Source organism: Penicillium lagena, assembly GCF_028827675.1.
Source record: "Penicillium lagena strain IBT 129212 chromosome Unknown utg000001l_segment0_segment0, whole genome shotgun sequence".
NCBI classification, from domain to species: domain Eukaryota; kingdom Fungi; phylum Ascomycota; class Eurotiomycetes; order Eurotiales; family Aspergillaceae; genus Penicillium; species Penicillium lagena.
In genome coordinates, this window is record NW_026623222.1 from 62414 (window position 1) to 80709 (window position 18296).

At 49.8% G+C, this 18296-nt stretch overlaps 6 protein-coding genes across 6 annotated transcripts; 3 read left to right on the top strand and 3 right to left on the bottom strand.

Annotated features, from left to right (window-relative positions):
* Window positions 1-2663: 2663 nt before the first annotated feature.
* N7510_000014 (uncharacterized protein) lies at window positions 2664-4225 on the bottom strand (the record flags this gene model as incomplete). The annotated part of the gene is made up of 2 exons (XM_056971944.1): window positions 2664-3772; window positions 3823-4225. The coding sequence occupies 2 exons, from the start codon at window positions 4223-4225 to the stop codon at window positions 2664-2666; spliced, it is 1512 nt and encodes a 503-aa protein (XP_056837061.1).
* A 607-nt stretch (window positions 4226-4832) lies between these two features.
* N7510_000015 (Short-chain dehydrogenase/reductase SDR) lies at window positions 4833-5861 on the top strand (the record flags this gene model as incomplete). Its single annotated transcript, XM_056971945.1, has 1 exon — window positions 4833-5861. The coding sequence occupies one exon, from the start codon at window positions 4833-4835 to the stop codon at window positions 5859-5861; it is 1029 nt and encodes a 342-aa protein (XP_056837062.1).
* Window positions 5862-6832: 971 nt separating this feature from the next.
* Window positions 6833-7687, top strand: N7510_000016 (class I SAM-dependent methyltransferase; the record flags this gene model as incomplete). Its single annotated transcript, XM_056971946.1, has 1 exon — window positions 6833-7687. The coding sequence occupies one exon, from the start codon at window positions 6833-6835 to the stop codon at window positions 7685-7687; it is 855 nt and encodes a 284-aa protein (XP_056837063.1).
* A 1100-nt stretch (window positions 7688-8787) lies between these two features.
* N7510_000017 (putative extracelular serine carboxypeptidase) lies at window positions 8788-10509 on the bottom strand (the record flags this gene model as incomplete). The annotated part of the gene is made up of 3 exons (XM_056971947.1): window positions 8788-10076; window positions 10125-10359; window positions 10414-10509. The coding sequence occupies 3 exons, from the start codon at window positions 10507-10509 to the stop codon at window positions 8788-8790; spliced, it is 1620 nt and encodes a 539-aa protein (XP_056837064.1).
* A 1456-nt stretch (window positions 10510-11965) lies between these two features.
* N7510_000018 (uncharacterized protein) lies at window positions 11966-12989 on the bottom strand (the record flags this gene model as incomplete). Its single annotated transcript, XM_056971948.1, has 4 exons — window positions 11966-12063; window positions 12119-12253; window positions 12327-12719; window positions 12800-12989. 4 exons carry the CDS (start codon window positions 12987-12989, stop codon window positions 11966-11968), a joined length of 816 nt encoding a protein of 271 aa, XP_056837065.1.
* A 1758-nt stretch (window positions 12990-14747) lies between these two features.
* On the top strand, window positions 14748-18289 carry N7510_000019 (DNA-dependent ATPase RAD26; the record flags this gene model as incomplete). Its single annotated transcript, XM_056971949.1, has 4 exons — window positions 14748-14843; window positions 14895-14968; window positions 15023-17507; window positions 17579-18289. The coding sequence occupies 4 exons, from the start codon at window positions 14748-14750 to the stop codon at window positions 18287-18289; spliced, it is 3366 nt and encodes a 1121-aa protein (XP_056837066.1).
* Between the last annotated feature and the right edge of the window lie 7 nt (window positions 18290-18296).

An 18296-nucleotide genomic window follows, 5' to 3' on the forward strand; every position in this document is an offset into this window, starting at 1 on the left:
AAGGGTAGATTTGGGGGCCGCACTACGCCTTGAATTGGTGAAAAATTACATAGCGTCCCAGATACCCTGCTGAGGGCACGACCTCTTTGCTCGAAATTCAGAGTACACAGTTTCAACCTCCTCAATATTAGTCGTGGATCCCATTTCTACATCGTCAAGGAGAAGTGGAGATTCAGTTTTCAGAATGTCATTTGCCAGCCGCTATTCCGACGTGCTCCGCACTTTGGGAAGCAACACCATGGTCCAGCTTCTTTGTGAGGAAGGGACGAATATATTCCTCGCTGACAAGGATAGATGTACTTCCCTTCTTCTCGCTGTCCAGGATGACCATACTTTTGTCGCGTCACGGTTGGTAAAAATCGGCGTAGATGTCCGGGCAACAAATAACTCCGGGGCAAGTGCATTGCACTGGGCAATGATAAACAACAATTGAACATGGTACAACTGCTCATTGACAATGGGGCTGACTGAGGCGGAGCAAGTCTTGTGGTCGAGAACTCTGCGGATTGAATCTGCAAAATGTGGGAGCCAATTACCACGAGCAAAGGTAAGGAAGGCATTTATGATAATAAGATTGAATACTTATATCTTTAATAAGCCCCAAATTCAGTGAGTCGAAGTAGGCATCGCATTCCTATTGTTCACAAGACGGTTGGATTTCGAAACAAGAAAGGGATAAACAAGACAGCTGAGGTTTATATCGCTAAAAGCTCAGCGGCTGTGCTTATCAACTGCTGCCTAAGACCGAAGGTGATGGAAATAGTTTTAGAGTTTATTCACCATTGCTGATGGTAGTCTTGTATGACGGGAACAGACTCCAGAGACTACAGCTGAAGAAGACTTCCACTGAATCAACTGCTGAAGCTACTGAATAGCCTGCCGCAGAACCTTCCACCGACGACCCAAAGGCTGAGGATATATTTCCCACCCAGGGCCTGAGAGATTTAGGTCGACTCATATCGACTCGAGTAGAAACCAGACTACTGTAAAACTTCTCTTTTGTACCGCTGATCTGGAAAAGAATATCACTTACATCTCCGAAAAAACGCTTATGTTTAATGGTTTCAAGTTTCCACGCCAATTCTATTCCAGAGCAGACCGGGCAAGAGGCTTCCAATCCATCTGGTCTCTTCTGCACCCATTATTTCACAATGCAATCTGTATGATATACACGGCCGCACTCTAACTTGCACTTTCCAGTACCAGCGATAACGAGTAACTCATGACAAATCCAACATTTTTCTCTTGAACCATCAAACGCCTTGTCCAGTAATAATTTCAAACAGACACACAGACTACTCGTTGTTTGGATCTAGAGTGAGAGTCTCACGGATTTGGTGTTTCCACTACATACACACAGAATCTTCAAACTAGAGAGAGAAGAGAAGAAGAAAAGGAGGAAGGACATCAGGCAGTCTAAATACAGAGAGGCAAACAATGCAAACGAGACGATGTGATTCGAGTTTTTCCTTCAGGTCTTTACAGCTTTGGTATACTGTATTTATTTTTGGGCAGAGCCAACTTCTACCTTGTGTTCATTGTCTCTATTTTGACCAAAATTACTATAATTATTGTCCAAATGCGCACTTATCTTTCCATCGCTGTCCCCTTAACAGATAACATGGTCTTGGGTCAAATAGGCGCATGCTCACCAGAACTTGATAAACTATTACAGACTCAAAAGCATAGGAGAGAAGAGAATGCAAGTAAACAACGTCAAGACATGTTAGCGTCTCTTCCTAATTTCCGTAAGTTCCACATAGGCTCTCAAATGCCCTTGACCGGTATTTCAGAGGAAATTCACCATATTTGTCCTCTCCGTTCGTATTTCGGCGCTTTTAGTTCGTCTCGTTTCTTATCGTTTTTACTTTTCCTTTAACTTCATCAAGCTTTTTCTTTGTCAATAGATGCAGTAGCAATCGATCATGGTTTTCGACAAGACGCTTCACATTTCAGCTTGTGCGTCGGCACCATCGGTGATGTACGCAGCGCTCGGCGCAAATATACCCGGTACAGACACAAGGATGTCAAAATCTACGATTAGACGCCTCCTACGGACATACGAAATCCGAAATGGAAGTCAAAGAAGCAGATACTGTTAAATAAGGAGACTGCGAAGAAAAGACTCGCTTTCTCCCGTCAGTGGGGTGGCTTTAGGGAGTGGGGAAAGTTCATCTTTTCTGACGAAAGTAACGTACAACGCGGATCGTCCGATTCAATTCGTCTTCCGCTTCCAAAACGAGGCTTTTTTTTACAAGGGTTTGTAAACTTGACTTGCCATGGGCAAGATATCTCGCAAATGAGTTGAGGTAGATTTGGATTGGTGGTAGGTCCAAATTAGTAATCATGGAACGCGATCCTAAGCTCTTCGCGACGGATATACCTCGATCTCTTATACCGACGCTCTTGATGATGGTTTAGTCGAAAATTTATTCACCTGATTCTATCTCCCAGCAAGGCGCAACGGGTGGGAAGGGGCAGCGTTGTGCATCGCGCCTGCCTCTGTTCCAGATGCATCGCTTGACCTACCCACCGAGAGATCCGGCATGGTCCGCCAGTCACTCGAACCCTCAATGATTCAGGATAATGAACCTGCACGATAAAATTGGCGGATACGCTCTAAATGACAGGCCAGGCTTTCGCGTCCTCGACATTAAGGACAGCTAGCGCCGCAACATCAAAGCGGTAAAAATCCGCCGCCCACTCTCGTCATGGATGCACCGGATCCACATGATCCGCCTGAGCTCCGTTCGCGTCTCTGCCCACAACAAGTCAGGCGCCGCGATGCCGGCCCAGAGCTCCCGAAGCCACCGCTCCCTGATGCTACAGACGGTCGCGCCGCAGACAATTACCAGCCAGCGCAAGACGGGTCGCAGGCCTGAGTTTGTTGAAGTTGGTGCTGATATCGACTGCGATGCTGATGCTGACGCTGCAAGACTGCTACATGCGCGTCGGAGGTGGTCCGCCAGGTGCTCGTAGGTTACCTGCCGTCCTGGGACCCGGAACATTGTCGTCAGAAAGGCCAGCAAGCCCAGACATAGCCATTCTCCAGGCGTGTCGACCAGTGAGTCCTTGAGATTCAGAAGGCGAGTCTGAATCGAGCTGATGATGGGCTGGAACTCGCTCACGCCTAGTCGCATATTGGTGTCCGTGTGTATGTTGATCAGCTCCGTCAGTTGCTGCAAGTCCTGAAAGACAATGATGAGTCTGGGGTCCGTGGACGCTTCAAAGAGAGCCAGCGACAGCTCGACGTCCACGGATGGCGACGGGCGCGTAAAGGCCGGATCCCACGACACGGGGCTCTTGAGAAATCGTGGCGCCCCTCCCGCTATGAGGCACCACATTAGGTCCAGGCACTCGAGCTTAAACTGAGTGACAGGGTTCTTCCAGAGGTGCCCAAGGCCATCTCGCATCTCTACGAGCCGTTGCAGGCCAGCCATGTGCGCATTACATGCGTCGTGGTCGCCGCTAGTGCTAGAGGCAATGGCCAGGAGCATGACTGTATAGATAGTCGTGTCGTCCAGGTGCGCGGCCCCCGCTGCCAGCTTTTTGTTGAGCAGCGCCAGCGCCCTCCCTAAATGGAAGTGTGACGACTTGGCCAGCGGCAGATTTTGCGCCCAGTCGTTGATGGTTGAGTTAACGAAGAGAATGGTGTGGAGGAACGACCTATCAAAAGTCGGCCAGATGAAATCCAAGCCTCTATCGTCGTTGAAGTCGACCACAATCTTGACGAGCGGGTACGAGGCTTCGGTTATGCGATTGAAAGTAATGACTGAATAGATGTTAGTCGGATTCGCGATCTAATCGAGGAGGCAGTCTTACACTGTCGTATCAGCGACTCGGATATTTGGCCGACCGCATTCGCAAAGTGATCGACGACTGCTCCAAAAGCAAAACCTCGAGGCGCCTGAGGTGGATGAGCCCACGGGCGCTCGTCTGGCGACTCTGACCTTTGCTTTACCCGCCGCAGGATCGTCGTAGAAATGGATGTATTTTCTCTTTGAGCCATAGTTGAACTTGGTCGGCCCTTGATAGTAGGGACAGCGCTCGTGTCAACATTCGTACTGGCGACGTGTTTGGCTGTCCGCCTGGCGTCCCGGTTTGAGCGGCGGGATCCCTCGCGCTTGTTCCGGCCCTTCATGCAGTGACTGCGGACCTGGGACCTGTCGGCGGGCGTCTGCTTTTCAGCCCCGCCGTACGTGACAAAGGCGAATTGCGTCGTCATGGTCACTGTTCATTGTACTTTGCTTCGGCGGTTAGCGCACATATCCCATCGAATCCGGACTCGGGTCTCGGAAGAGATGAGAGCGATGATGGGTAGTCGTGGTTTGTCCAGCCTATGCGGGACCAGAATATATACCCAACATGGCCTTGTGTAGGAACCGAGATTGAAGAATTAGACAAGCGACCAGATGGTTCTCCCCTTTGGGAGGGCCTGGAAGAAGCGGACGGCAGAGGGATCGGCGCTGACGACAGAGCCGTAAGCAGGTGCACGGGCCACTGACCACATTGTTTGCCCTTTTTGGAAATGACCCGAAATCTTAGTGAGAGTGAAGCCGAATCGAGGATGATGAATGACGGGATTGCGGTCTAGGGTTCCTCCGCGATGCTGTTTCATACGATAGATCTGCTATTAGGTGAATAATTCCGAATAGCATTGACACGATGTCTTTTCCTAGATGTGGCTATAAAGACAGCCTCCAAAGCTCTCTTCTCGCCCCACCCGCTTCATCAAGAGCCATCCCACCAATTCTCCTCGCTGCTATCTCTATTATTTGCGTCTCGTCATACAGCAAGAGCCAAAGAAAAAGACTTCCAACATCATGGCATCAATGGCCCTTCTACCCTCTACGGCCTCGCCGCTACAGGCCTTTGTCAGGGCCCAATTTCTCACAAAGCCAGTCCCGCCGCCTCTGTCAACGTGCCTTGGCGGACAGACGGCCATTGTGACGGGAGCTAACACCGGTATTGGTCTTGCTGCGGTTGGCGGCCTTCTCAAATGCCATGCCTCCCACGTCGTTCTGGCGTCGCGATCGGTAGAAAAGGGAGAAACCGCCGCTGCTCCGCTCCGCAAGCAGTACCCCGACGCTCGGATCGAAGTGTGGCAGCTTGACATGCTGTCTTATGAGTCTATCCAAGGCTTTGTCAAAAATTGCAGCAATCTCCCCCGTCTCGACAAGGTCATCCTCAACGCAGGCGTGGCCATGGCCGATTTCGTCATCAACAAGGCGACTGGCCACGAGTCGACTTTCCAGGTCAACTACCTATCTACCGCGCTCCTAGCCATCCTCCTTCTTCCCATTATCAAGTCGAAGCGACAGGCCCAAGGCCCGGGAAGAATCACAATAGTCGCCTCTGGGTTGGCACTCCAGTCCAAATTCGCCAACCGCGACGCCAACCCTCTCATCCCGTCGTTTGACGATCCTAAGGGCTGGGGAACTGCGGCCGCACTTGAGCGATACGGTCTGACCAAGACGCTGGTGTTGATGCTGGTTCAGAAGCTCAGTGAGAACGTGGAGCCCACCGACGTCGTCATCAACGCTATAGAACCGGGACTAGTCGGGGGCTCTGGTCTCCAACAGCACGCTCCCGCGTATCTGCGGGCCGTCTTCCGCTTTATTCACGCAATTGCAGCGCGATCAACCGAGCAAGGGGCCTGGGCGTATCTGGATGCAGTTGCGGTAAAAGGCCAAGAAAGCCACGGTGGCCTGGTGCTGAACTGGGACCTCCATCCGTTTCACCCCATGATGTATGAGCCAAGCGGCAAGAAGATCACAGAGAGATTGTGGGAAGAAACGATGCAGGAGCTGAGTTTTGCTAAAGTGCAGGGTATCATTGACTCTTTGCACAAGACGCATTGATGAGGCATTTGTTGCATGTCGCTGGCGTTGGGGGGATTTAGGCCAATCTTAGAGTATTATTAATTGCAACATGTTTTTCAGTGGCACTCTCTGTCCCTTCCTGCGTTACATGGGTGATCGTGATATTTTGTTGCAGTAAAGATATCAGATGTTCCTGGAGCAGGATTGAATGAGAGATGGTCCTTGTAATTTTCACACTTGATAGTTGTTCCAGGCTCCAATCCCCTGGAGTTATACGCTCGCCAGGTGGCCAGGTGAGCTAAAAAGTGGTAATTCCTAATAATAATAAAAAATTAAAAAACTACTATCTACTAATAGTTGCTCGTAGTTGGTGATTTTCCATAGTATTTACTATCTCAAAATAAATTCCTTCTTCAGTTCTCCGAGAGGGGAAGCTTGATTACGTATATCAGTGGGATGCAGACAATGCGGTGCTAGAGAGTAGAAATGTAGTGGATGCTAAACTCAGACATAATTTTGGCGCTAGAAAAGGGTTTCGGATTTTTGTCGCGCTTCCCAGGTGGTGACCTGGCCCTTCAGAGGTCATGAAGTGATTTCCACTTCGCGTTCTTTTGTTTGAAATAAAGGGTGTGGTGACTGTCACTCTGGGCTGGAAATCCTCAACCGAAAGCTGGTCGTAGTTTTCAAGAGTTGTAGTTTATTTTTAAAGACGACTCAGAGCCCAACTCACAAGGCAATATAACCCTAGAGTTTCTGTTGCTATTTTTGGACTCTAAATGCCGTTGCAGGCATGTAAATGCCGCTTTGATTACGCCGTCCGCGGTACGCGGTCGCGGAAACGGCATCATTGTCAGCTTAAATCCGACGAATTGCCCCTTATTGAATGTCTTGTCTCATTCACACCAAGGACCTATTTTAAGGCTTCAAGAAAATAGTTAGGTTTGTGTGGTTTGTGAACAATCTGAACAGTGGGAGATTATGCTAACTCCATTCTGCCTGCTAGAATAACAATGGCAAGCACCGAACAAGCGGGTAATTACAAGCAGGGCTATTCTAGCCAAACTGTCGCAACCCAACAAACTCGCACAGCTGAGTCGGAGGCTGCCTTTTTACTGCCATACATCAAACGGACAGACTTCATTCTCGATGTCGGCTGCGGTCCTGGTACTATTACCGCGGGCTTTGTCAAATACGCTAGTGAAGGAAGGACCGTCGGCGTTGATATGTCGGCAAAGGTCTTAGGCAGGGCCAAGGCAGTGGCCGATGATTCCGGCATTCCTAAAGAGGGGCCAGGCTCCATTATTTTCGAGGAAGGCAATGTCCTGGAAGGGCTCACGTACTCAGACAATACGTTCGACGTCATATTCTGCTCTCATACCTTTGGGTATATGCCGCCACCAGACATGCCTCTTAAGGCACTCACCGAGATGCGACGAGTACTGAAACCCGGAGGAATCTTAGCCACGCGTGATACCGTCGAACAGCACTTTTACCCGCGGAGCGTGGACCTCGACCGTCTCTGGGTGGGGAATTTTCGCCGAGCGGTGCTCAAAGGGGATACTGAAGCAGATCTTTCACCGCCTTTTATGCCGGCTTTGTTTCGTCGTGCGGGTTTCGATGCCGACGGGGGCAAGGTTCGTATCGGCACCGGAAGTACGGCGTTCTCGGGAGCAGATACTCGGCAGTGGCTAGCCAAGCGTGCTGAGAGCCAGTTACAGCCCGGCGACCCCTTACACCAGAGCTGGCTGGAGGCTGGCATCACCGAAGACGAGATACACGAGACGCTGCACGCCTCGAGAAGATGGGCCGAGATGGAGGATGCTTGGTATGCGGCATTGCATTGCGAGATGCTCGCATGGAAGTAGCTTAATGAATGCTTTCCTTGGCCAACGAACAGTGTCTGATGATCAATGGGAGCTATACTAGAAGATACATCAATTGTCAAACATATAAATCCTCGAAGTCAAGAGAATTTTGAGGTTTAGATGATCCCACCTAGTCAGCTAGCTACAATGCTGGTCGAAAATAAGCACAGAAGATCGCACTGGATTCAAATCTGCACCTACGGAGATGGCACCCACCCTAGCATTATGGTTTTCTATATCTGTTATGATGAGGTTCGGGATGATTCCGTACGTTTCACTAGACTCGTACAATGTTATGAATAGATATTGTCAGTATAATGCCCCTTGGGTAATTTATTCAGCCGCCGCATCCTACCGAATTACTCATCCAATCTACCCATATGGCAACTGTGCCCCGAGCTGGATAGTTGGATAGATCACATTGAGCAGAGTTTTTCCGCTTCTCTGCCCCTATAAATATGGACATGATAGCTAGACCTGAATACCATCGTTTTCAATCGTCGTCACATGACACTACCTAGTAAATTTACTAGTGAATACCAGAAATCCAGACTCCGACAGATATTGCAGCCGGGCTGGCGCTCGACAGCCACGAGATATATTTTAGCCTTACAGACAGGGCATCGACATGGTTGGAGGACGGAACTACTGTATCGTAGAATCTACCATCATACACATGCTCAGCATACAGAAGAGAATACGGCGTTCGATTGCTTCATTATTCTACTCAGTTGGTGCACTCGGCTCTGCGCTGGCCGAATTCCATCCTGATTTTCCTGTCGCAGATAGTGAAGATCAAGCCTGACGAACGGGGTTCCTTTGGTCGGCTTCTATCCTTCTCCGCCTCCGTTCCTCCTCGTCTTCTTCTCTTCCTTTCTCTATCAACAGACGGGGACGGTCCGGATATAGCATATGAAGGACCTACGCAGGTTGGCAGGAGGCGCATGCAGTGTTCATCTGACCGCAGGGCACAGTTTCTGTACGACAGTAAAGGTAGAAGGACCGCATAGCCAGAAGGCTTGGATGTTAGACCCGCGGTGCGTGAATAATAATAACAAAAATACTTAAACCGTTTTTCAAACGATGATCATGGAATCTAACTAGTGCTGGGCCTTGTATTCCTTCAACCACGCCACGACAAACTTGGCTTCCTGCTCTTGGGCCTTTTTAACAGGAAGTGGAGGCAATTTAGGTGTCATTTCATTTCGGAAGAGGCCATTCTCATCCCAATGATGGACGGCTCCTTCTATCAGAATGCGCGGCTCGCTCGGCGTGCTTGGCGTGTTCAGATACGGGTCAGCGAGCGGTGTCACCGGTCGCCACGGATCTGCCTGCCCACCGATCTGCGCCAGACGTGGATAGGATATTTTAAAACCACCATATTTGTTAATCTGCTCCGTCTGGGCTGGTTTCTTGATGCCAAAAGCCTCGCGGCAAATGGTGCTCCCATACTCGATGGTCTGAGTGCGGGAGATCAGGGGTAGTTGGTTCTTGGGCACAGTCGAGCCGACCTGGAGAAAACCCCACTGAGTGCAGTACTGATACGGCCATGACCGCCAAGTCTGGGTGATGTCATCTAATTTGTAAAATGTGTCGTTGCGAAGGCTGAAGTACTCGCTTTCGGTGTAGCCGGCTTCCAGAACTGGCTGGATTTGAGTGTAGTTCATCCAAGCTGCCCAGTTTAGTAGATGAGGGGCCAAGCTGGCAGCCTGCTCTCCGTATCCGCCAGCACTAATCAACTTCTCAGCGGTGGCCTTCTGGCTGACATAATGAGGATATTTAATCGTGCTCGAACTGAGGTTCGTGCAGTAGTTATCGAAGTCCGGGTCGTTGACTGCCGGATCCCAGTTCCGGTCTTGCCAGTAGGAAATGCCGTAGGAGATCGCACTCATAAAGTCATCGTCATATTTGAGCTCTTGAAGGTTGAAGAGCGCCTTCAGCTCAGTAATGTAGCTGTGATTATGAAAGATGATGTTGTCCATTGCGTGGGTGAGTGTCTGAGTAAGGTTGATGCACGGTTGCGGACCGTATTGCACAATCGGATTGAAATACTCCCAATAATTCCACTGAGCCTCAGAAACGCCTGAGGAGGAGATGGCACCAAACCATGTGTCCGGATAGAGCTTGCGGAGGAAAGCAGCATAGGCACCCGCATAGGAGCCACCATAAGCGATGTATGGTACGTTACTGGCAGTTAAATTGAGATGTTCTAGGCCAGGGAACACGATATTGTTGGCGAAATACGTCGTGTCGGCTAGAGACTGATCCGTGGTCAAGAACCGCAGGTTCTCTACAGACAAATCCGGGACAGGGAAAGACTCTCCGTAATACCGGTGCTCGAGAACGACTCCAAGTCCGTTTGTTGCTTTGGCGAGTTGGTATATTATACCTGATCAATAGCATTAGAAGGGCATTGTAATCACAAGATAAGGCGCACCCTTCTGCAGATACGGTAATCGGTCGTCACCAGCGCTTTCACCGGAGCAAAGCACTAGGACGGGGCCACCGGGCTTGTAGTAGGTGGAGTCAAACCAGTAGCGAATGTTGAAGAAGCCATCTGAGTGTGGTTCGTAACGGCTCTCGTTGTGGAGATGGTCAATTGGTACGGAGAAGTTGTAGGCTGGATACAATTTGACAGGGCTCACAGAGCCAACGGCAGGCGCCTTGCTCAGCTGTTATTCTGGTCAGCACTAGTGGTCGGACCTGTGACACGATGAATTGCTTACAAGGAGCCGCGATTGCAGTTCACCAACGGGCAATGAACGTGCCGCCACGTAGCCAGTGAAGCTGGCGAGCAAGAGATATAGGCACTTGAGCTCCATGGAAAAGCTAGATAGAACGCAAAAGTGGGACACGACTGCTGGGGAGGAGCAAGTTACGGCCCAGCCAATTTATTTTCGAGATTGAGGGGTTCGCTTAGCGTACTTCGATATTTAGTTTAGCTTATCACGCAATTAGTAAATACGTTTACTACTACCCTACCCCTCTCTGCAGTGGGAGGACCAGGTAGCATTTTCTGCTTAAGCAGGTTTAACCGGGAGTTACATTTATTACATAAAGTTTCAGGCCCTCGAATAAATGTAAGGCTCGGTTAGGATCTGATATGTTATTGTTCGTGACCTACCTAATCTGGTATGTAGGTGACTATATATACCCCACGGGGATCCTCTAGGTAGTAGAGAGGTAAGCTACTGCGACTACAAATAGCTGGATCTTTCCTACTGAAGACAGATGGAAAATAGTACATGTTTTCAGTGTTTCCAAGGAAAGATAAGTATCAGTCTTCTCTCTCTATGCATCGTCAACATAAACGCAAGAACTAGGTGTCTACTAACAAGTCTGCATTTGTGTGCGGGGTATTCTTGATACCACCTACCAATATCCGTTGCGATGACGAGAGAAGCAATTTTCGGTGGATGCATTTCGCTCTGCCGCATGTCAACGAGGGTCAAGTAGATTATATAATTTTTAGCAGACAAATTTAGACAAGACGACGAAATATAAATACCCAAGTAGCACCACTTTTCCTTCGCGGAACCTCTAGCGACACTCACGATACTCAAACTTAGTCATGTGAATCTGAAGATTGTACCATTCAGTTAGCAGAGACGCAACAAAAACGCAATTGAGGATAAATTGATTATGACATTCCACCTCCTCCTCCCACCCGACGGAGCTTCGACTCAAAATCTACGAATATGCAGTGGCAGTACCAAACGAATATCTGAATAAGCCACTGATTGTGGTCCACAACAGAAGCAACGTCTGTACAGATCGCGGATAATATAGGGCTCTATCGATGTGTCCTGGCTGGGTAGACGAGAACAGAGCAGCACGCAAGCTCCTAGCCGTCAACCACCAGATCCACGACGAGGCTGAAGACTACCTATTCTCACAGAACACGCTATTTTTCCGCAACGCATTTGATCTCAGCCGACTAGGAGACTTTCTTGTCACGCTCGAAAAACCCGCGTGACGACACATCCGCAACGTCGGCTTCGAGGTCTTCTTCTATGTACACGCGCAATTCGGCACGCCCAAGCGCACACTTAGACAATATGAGCGTGCCACACGGCTCTGCAACTAAATAAAACGTGAGGACAAGCAGTGGACGGATGTAGATAAGATGATAACTTACCAGTTCCTGGAAACACGAGAATCATCCACGTCAATGAGAGTGCAGAAGGTAGTTATCGACAAGATCTGTGAATGTTAGTAATGACGTGAGACTCGGGATATCTAGGTTGAGGGCGTACCGTCCAGCCAGTCCCACATATATCACATAATAGTGCAGTCAGTGAAAGAATCGGGCTCTGGGACTTGCATGGTGCCTTTAGTAAAATCAAACACAAACCCAAGTGAGTCAAGATACATCACTAATTTTGAACGGGTTAGCGGAATACAACAATCAAATCAAGGAGAGCTGCTCACCTAATGCAAAAAACATCAGACTTTCCGCATTAGAGAAGGTAAGGTCTGGCGACTGTAGTGCTAATTGCTGCACACCAACCCAGCCATAAGCAGCCTGTTCTACACCATTGGTGGTATGGTACTTTCGAACTTGAGCTACAGCAGAAAATTAGCTATCAAGATCAACGCAATCATCCGGCGGGTAGAGAAAAAAGGGCCGAATTTATACCTTTGCCACCTCTAGTGGTGCGACTTAACTCCTGAAAGAGAATAGTGCTCAAGCTCCTAGCGTAGAGATTCAACGTGTAGTCAAATCCCCGCGTGAGATCATCTTTCCATTGTTGCATTGTTGTTTGTGTCCTTTTCATGCCTTTCATGGAATTCGGACAAAGCACAACAACATCCTTCGGAGCAGTTTGAAAATTGAGAATGGTAGCGTCGATATCTCCACTGCAAGCGTCTGGCGATGCCTGTGTCCACGCGCTATGAAGATCGCTCCAGTACTGCTTTTGTCCTCCCGATGTTTCCGATGTTTGGCCATCATGCTTTTCATGAAGAAAGGATAAACTGCACTCGATGTGGACGTTATTCGATCGGATGTCACCAATATTCCATAGTTGTCCTTTTATCATAGAATTCCATAGAAGAAAGGTCAGCGTTTCTGTTCTCTGAATCACCTTACATACCGCTAGGGTCACCCACTTGGAAGAAATTCCGCAACCCACTTATAATATCTTGTGTTCACGGTCAGCTGAGGATCCAGTCGCCAGCCAAAGATGGCATTCAGAGCGTTGGGGATCGTTTGGTTTCGGATCATATCAGCCTCGCTCAAGACCTCATCGTTCCAATGTGTCAGATACCACCTCACGGCTTCGCCGCTTCTTTTCCCCATCTTAGGCAGGATAGGCTCAGCGCGTTGCAAAGCTCTCCGAGAACTTTTGCAGCTGGTTGCTACATCTGCTCTCGGCTCCAATTGTGCTAGAGAAGACACGGCAAAACAAGCAAGGAAGTAGATCCAAAGAGAGTGAACCGTTAAATGCATTCTGGCTGAACAGGAAAGATAATCCTTAGACTGATGGTTGGTTATTTCCCTTAATGCCATTTCTCTCGACTTATATGGAGATCGGGAAGATTTGGCCCCAAAACGTCCCATAGAGTACATCCACACTCCCATTGGGCGAGAATTATTGCTCGGGGCGAAGAAAATAGCTCAAAAACTCACGATATTCCTTCAGGATGGGTTTCATGAGGGCTCGCACAGAGTGAATAAGAATGCGTTTCGATGAGTTGTTTTTTGTGCCCTCTCGCGAACTAATATGTCTTTTGAAGGAAGTAATTACCCACTTAGAAGCGTGGGGGCTATTATTTCTAGATGTATATTTTCACAAGGCCCGTGATATCCTCAGAAAAGTGAATGTAAGCGGCGTTCGACTGCGAACAGTGGGTAATATTCCAACTAAGATCTCATTTCTAAAAGGTAAATGGGATTCATTTTAAGCCTACCCTTAATTTTTGCTCAATCTGTAGAACATTGGCCAACCCTCGGAATGGATCGTTTTATGTCGACCATTTGCTCAAATGGGTTCGACTTGTGTAAAATTCCATTCATTGACAAAACCCAGAAAGAAGGCAGACACTAACTAATTCGAGGGTCTTGCCGTCTGACTTCGTAGACGGCAATTCGGATCCGAATACGCAACATGCAAGCGACTTGAGAGTTGATGAGCATAGATGCTCTCCCTGGGACAGCCAGAATCGCCGTGATGTCCGCTGCACTACTGGAATTTCCCTTATTTTGCATTTAGGATGAAATGATAAAGCGAAAAGAGCGGAAGCGTCGAGCGGGATCTGATTTTTGAACTACGTCCTGAATTGGTCAATTTGGGTCAACCAGGGGCTGATTGAAAGTTCTTTGGAGGTTAATAGAACTTGGATTAATTGATTTAATGACCTCACCCACCGACCTCATCCAACAAAAGGCAGCCGTACCAGCCATCACGATATTTGTCATGAAAACGGAGCCGCTCGAACAGTTCCACTCCATTGACCCTATAGGAACTGGGTTTAAAGGAAATCACAGAACAACAATCATGATCAATCTCCAGCGTGACGGTGACAGATGAAATGTGGATGAAACAAATTCACGAGGCTAAGTTCTTCGCGTTCCCCTCGCGAGACCACGCATTCGCGAGCGGCTAGGCCGACGGCGGGAGTGGGTTTAGTAAAGGGAGGCGGACTCGGTGGTCGAAGACTGGGTGAATTAAGATATCCGTGGCACTGTGAGGCAACAATGCGACCGGCGGACTTGGCGATCCAAGACCTTAGTGAGTTCATACGCAGTGTTTGTTCCTTGACTCTGTTTGGTGGACTTACAGAGCGGCCTCGAAGGCGGCGAACGTATTCTGCCGCCAATTTTGCCACTTCGTGGGAAGATGTGGGAACCACATTATTATTCACTCGGGGACTCCGTCTTTGTCGTCTCTCCTTACCTCCATCCCCTTCATCTCTCCTTCATCCCCATGCCACCTTAATTTTACACACGTGCTCGAGGTAAGCAGGCACAGGAACCGCACTGGAAATCAAAGAATGCTGATGGGGGAAATGTCTTCCTAGTTTCGTGAGAGCTCGAGCAGACACTCAAACCACCGCCATGTCCTCGGTTGGTGCTGACGAGGCTAGCCGTCTCCGGGCGCTTCAGGCGGATGTGCGCGACCAGGATGATCTTGAGAGAGACATTACCCGACAGGTATGCCAACCATCCGAGGGCTCTCACGCATATCACTCACGCCCGATATAGGCAGACAAGGCCCTCGCGGAGAGAGCCGAGGAAAATGACACTAAGCGACTAGAGAAGGCACTTAACGAAAAGGCGTAGGGCACCCTTACATATATTGACCAGGGGAGCTGTGCTGATATAATCCCTAGGAGAGTCGAATCTCAGGTGCGGAACGCGCAGCATCGTCTACGGCAGCCAGTTGGTGCTATTACCCGGCGCCGCATCGAGAACGAGCTGCGAGGACTAGAAGTGCGCAAAAACGGCCTGGCCAAGGATGTGATAGAAATCCAGAATCGCATCGACGAGAGACGCGAGAGACAGGAAAACCCTACAGCGGTCACCGGCTCGGGACGGCAGCCGAACGAGTCTCGCCGTGACTACCTCATACGCACTGGGAAAATCACTCCCTTCGCTGCCGTGAACACGGATTCGAAGAATGGACCGCTTGCCAACCTACAAGATGCCCTCCTCGATGTTGAAGACAGATATAACGAAGACGAGGAGCGTGAACAATTGAGGGACCAACCTACCGCATCACATGTTCATCTCGCGCGGCCTGGGTTCGGCTTTGACGAAGTCAGTGCGGACAATGGTTCTGATAGCACCGTGTCCGGTAAAGGAAAGCGACGGAAGCTCGATTCAAGCCCAGAGGCGAAGAAACGGCCCAGGAGTCGTGTGTCCACTTCTCCCAGCGCAGATTCTTCTGCTAGCTATGTTGCCTCGGAAGATGCCGAGGAAGTGTCTGAGGAGGACAACTTTATGCCAGACACCGTCCCGGCGCCCATGTCTATAAGTAAGCGCAAAAAGGGCGTGTCTGGTGAAGAACTGGAGGACTTGAGCGGTGTCGATGATGGCAACGAAACCGTTTATCAATGTCGCCTGAGCAAGTGGATCAGCAAACGTAGCGCCGCCCGCAAGCGTGTTCAGGAGGATACTCCGGTTAAAGATGAATACGAGGACAACGAGGAATGGCTCAAGCCGCACCCAACCATTCCTGACGAGGTGATTACGAATGGACTTCGTATTCCGGGCGACATCAGTCGTTTTCTATTTGGTTACCAACGAACTGCCGTCCAGTGGCTTTGGGAGCTCCATCAACAGAAGGTGGGAGGAATCATCGGAGATGAGATGGGTCTCGGCAAGACAATTCAAGCCATTGCTTATTTGGCGTCACTGCACCACAGCAAAATGTTCGATAAGCCTGCTCTAGTTGTCTGTCCAGCAACACTCATGGAACAGTGGGTCAATGAATTTCATCGTTGGTGGCCGCCTTTCCGTGTCTCAATCCTACACTCGTCTGGCAGCGGTATGGTCAACCTTGGCAAGGAAACCACCCGCGAGGAAGCACTTACGACCGAGTTGATAGGCAGCTACCATTCGCGCCATTTATCTGTCGGCCAAAAGGCTGCGAAAAAGATCATCAATCGAGTCACTGAGGAAGGACACGTTCTTGTTACCACTTATTCTGGCTTGCAGACTTATGCGGATGTTCTTGTTGATGTTGAATGGGGATGTGCCATCCTCGACGAAGGCCACAAAATTCGGAATCCAGACGCTGGCATCACCTTCAGTTGCAAAGAACTTCGCACCCCTCATCGCATCATCTTATCAGGAACACCTATGCAGAACAGCTTAGTCGATCTGTGGTCCCTATTCGACTTTGTCTTTCCGATGCGCCTAGGGAATTTGGTGAATTTTAAGAGTCAGTTTGAAATCCCCATTCGCCAGGGCGGATATGCCTCTGCAAGCAATCTCCAAGTTCAAACCGCTGCCAGGTGCGCGGAAACCCTAAAAGAAGCTATCAGCCCATATCTACTCCAGCGGTTTAAAGCCGATGTTGCGAAAGACCTCCCGCAGAAGAGTGAACAGGTCATCTTCTGCAATCTCACACAGTGGCAGCGAACCATCTACAGTCGGTTTTTAGAATCGGATGACATGAAGTCCATTCATCTAGGGAAGAGAAACGCCCTTTTTGGCATTGACATCCTTCGCAAAATCTGCAACCATCCGGACTTAGCTGACCACGCGCTACGATCAAAAGAAGCAGATTATGGCAATAGCGAGCGCTCAGGCAAGATGCAGGTGCTCAAAGGTCTCTTAGAAGTATGGCGTGACACCAGACACAAGACTTTATTGTTTGCGCAGACCCGCCAGGTCCTAGATATTCTGGAAAAGTTCATTCGGTGGTTGGGTGATTTCAATTACCGCAGAATGGATGGCACTACTCCGATCAAGGATCGTCAGAGCATGGTCGATCGGTTTAACACAGATCCTAGTATCCATGTCTTCTTACTCACTACCAAAGTTGGAGGTATCGGAATCAACCTGACTGGCGCCGACCGGGTCATCATTTATGATCCTGACTGGAACCCTTCTACCGATATGCAGGCGCGCGAGCGAGCATGGCGGCTAGGCCAGAAACGCGACGTCACAATCTTCCGCCTCATGACCAAAGGCACCATTGAAGAGAAGATTTATCACCGACAGATCTTCAAGCAATTCTTGACTAACAAAATCACGCGTGACCCGCAATCTCGGGAAGGGTTTAACCTCAGTGACCTCTATGACTTGTTTACTCTCTCAGACGAGCATGAAAAGGACCTGGAGACCACAAAGCTATTCAAAGATGCACAGGTTACCTACCGGGAAGAAGCAAAGAACGAACCCGCTAAACCTCGTGCCGGTCAACCCAATCCCCCCCCGAGTCTCCGAAAGAAGACGATATCAGCACTGTCCAGGGCGTCGCCGCCATTGAAGAATTTAAGAACGACTCCGAAGATCCTGAGAAAGAGGGCAGCGTAAAAAGCGCCGAGGACCGGATCATGCAAGGCATCTTCGCCCGGTCGAACGTGCATGCCGCGCTTGAGCACGAGGAGATCGTCAACGGCAAACGTAAAGTGCGCGCAGATCCCAAAATGATCGAAGCCGAAGCCCGCCGCGTCGCCAACGAAGCCGCCGAAGAGCTGCGCAAGGCCGGCGAGACCGCTCGCACTGTCCCGATCGGTCTGCCCACATGGACCGGCCAATTCGGTATCGCAGGCCGTGACCGGTCTGGTGGGAGCAGCAGCTCAGCACGTCCTGCCGGCGCGGGGCCATCGTCTGCGAGCCTCGTTGCCAATCTCAACCCTCGCGCTTCCGTGCGGTCTGCCGATTCCTCCTCTCCCGCGCCAACGCGCATGCCGCGTGGCAAGGACTTTCTGGCCATGATCCGGGACTACATTGCCTCCCGCCGCGGGCCAGTGTACTCGCAGATGCTCATCGATGAGTTTAGCCACTACTGCAATACACCGCAGCGAATCGCAGAGTTCCAGGAGATGCTGAAAAAGGTCGCTACGCTTAGCCGTGCGGCAGATGGACGGGGGAGGTGGACGTTGAACCCGGAGTTTGCTAAGAAGCCTCCTGTGGGGAGGAGGTAGTGTAATG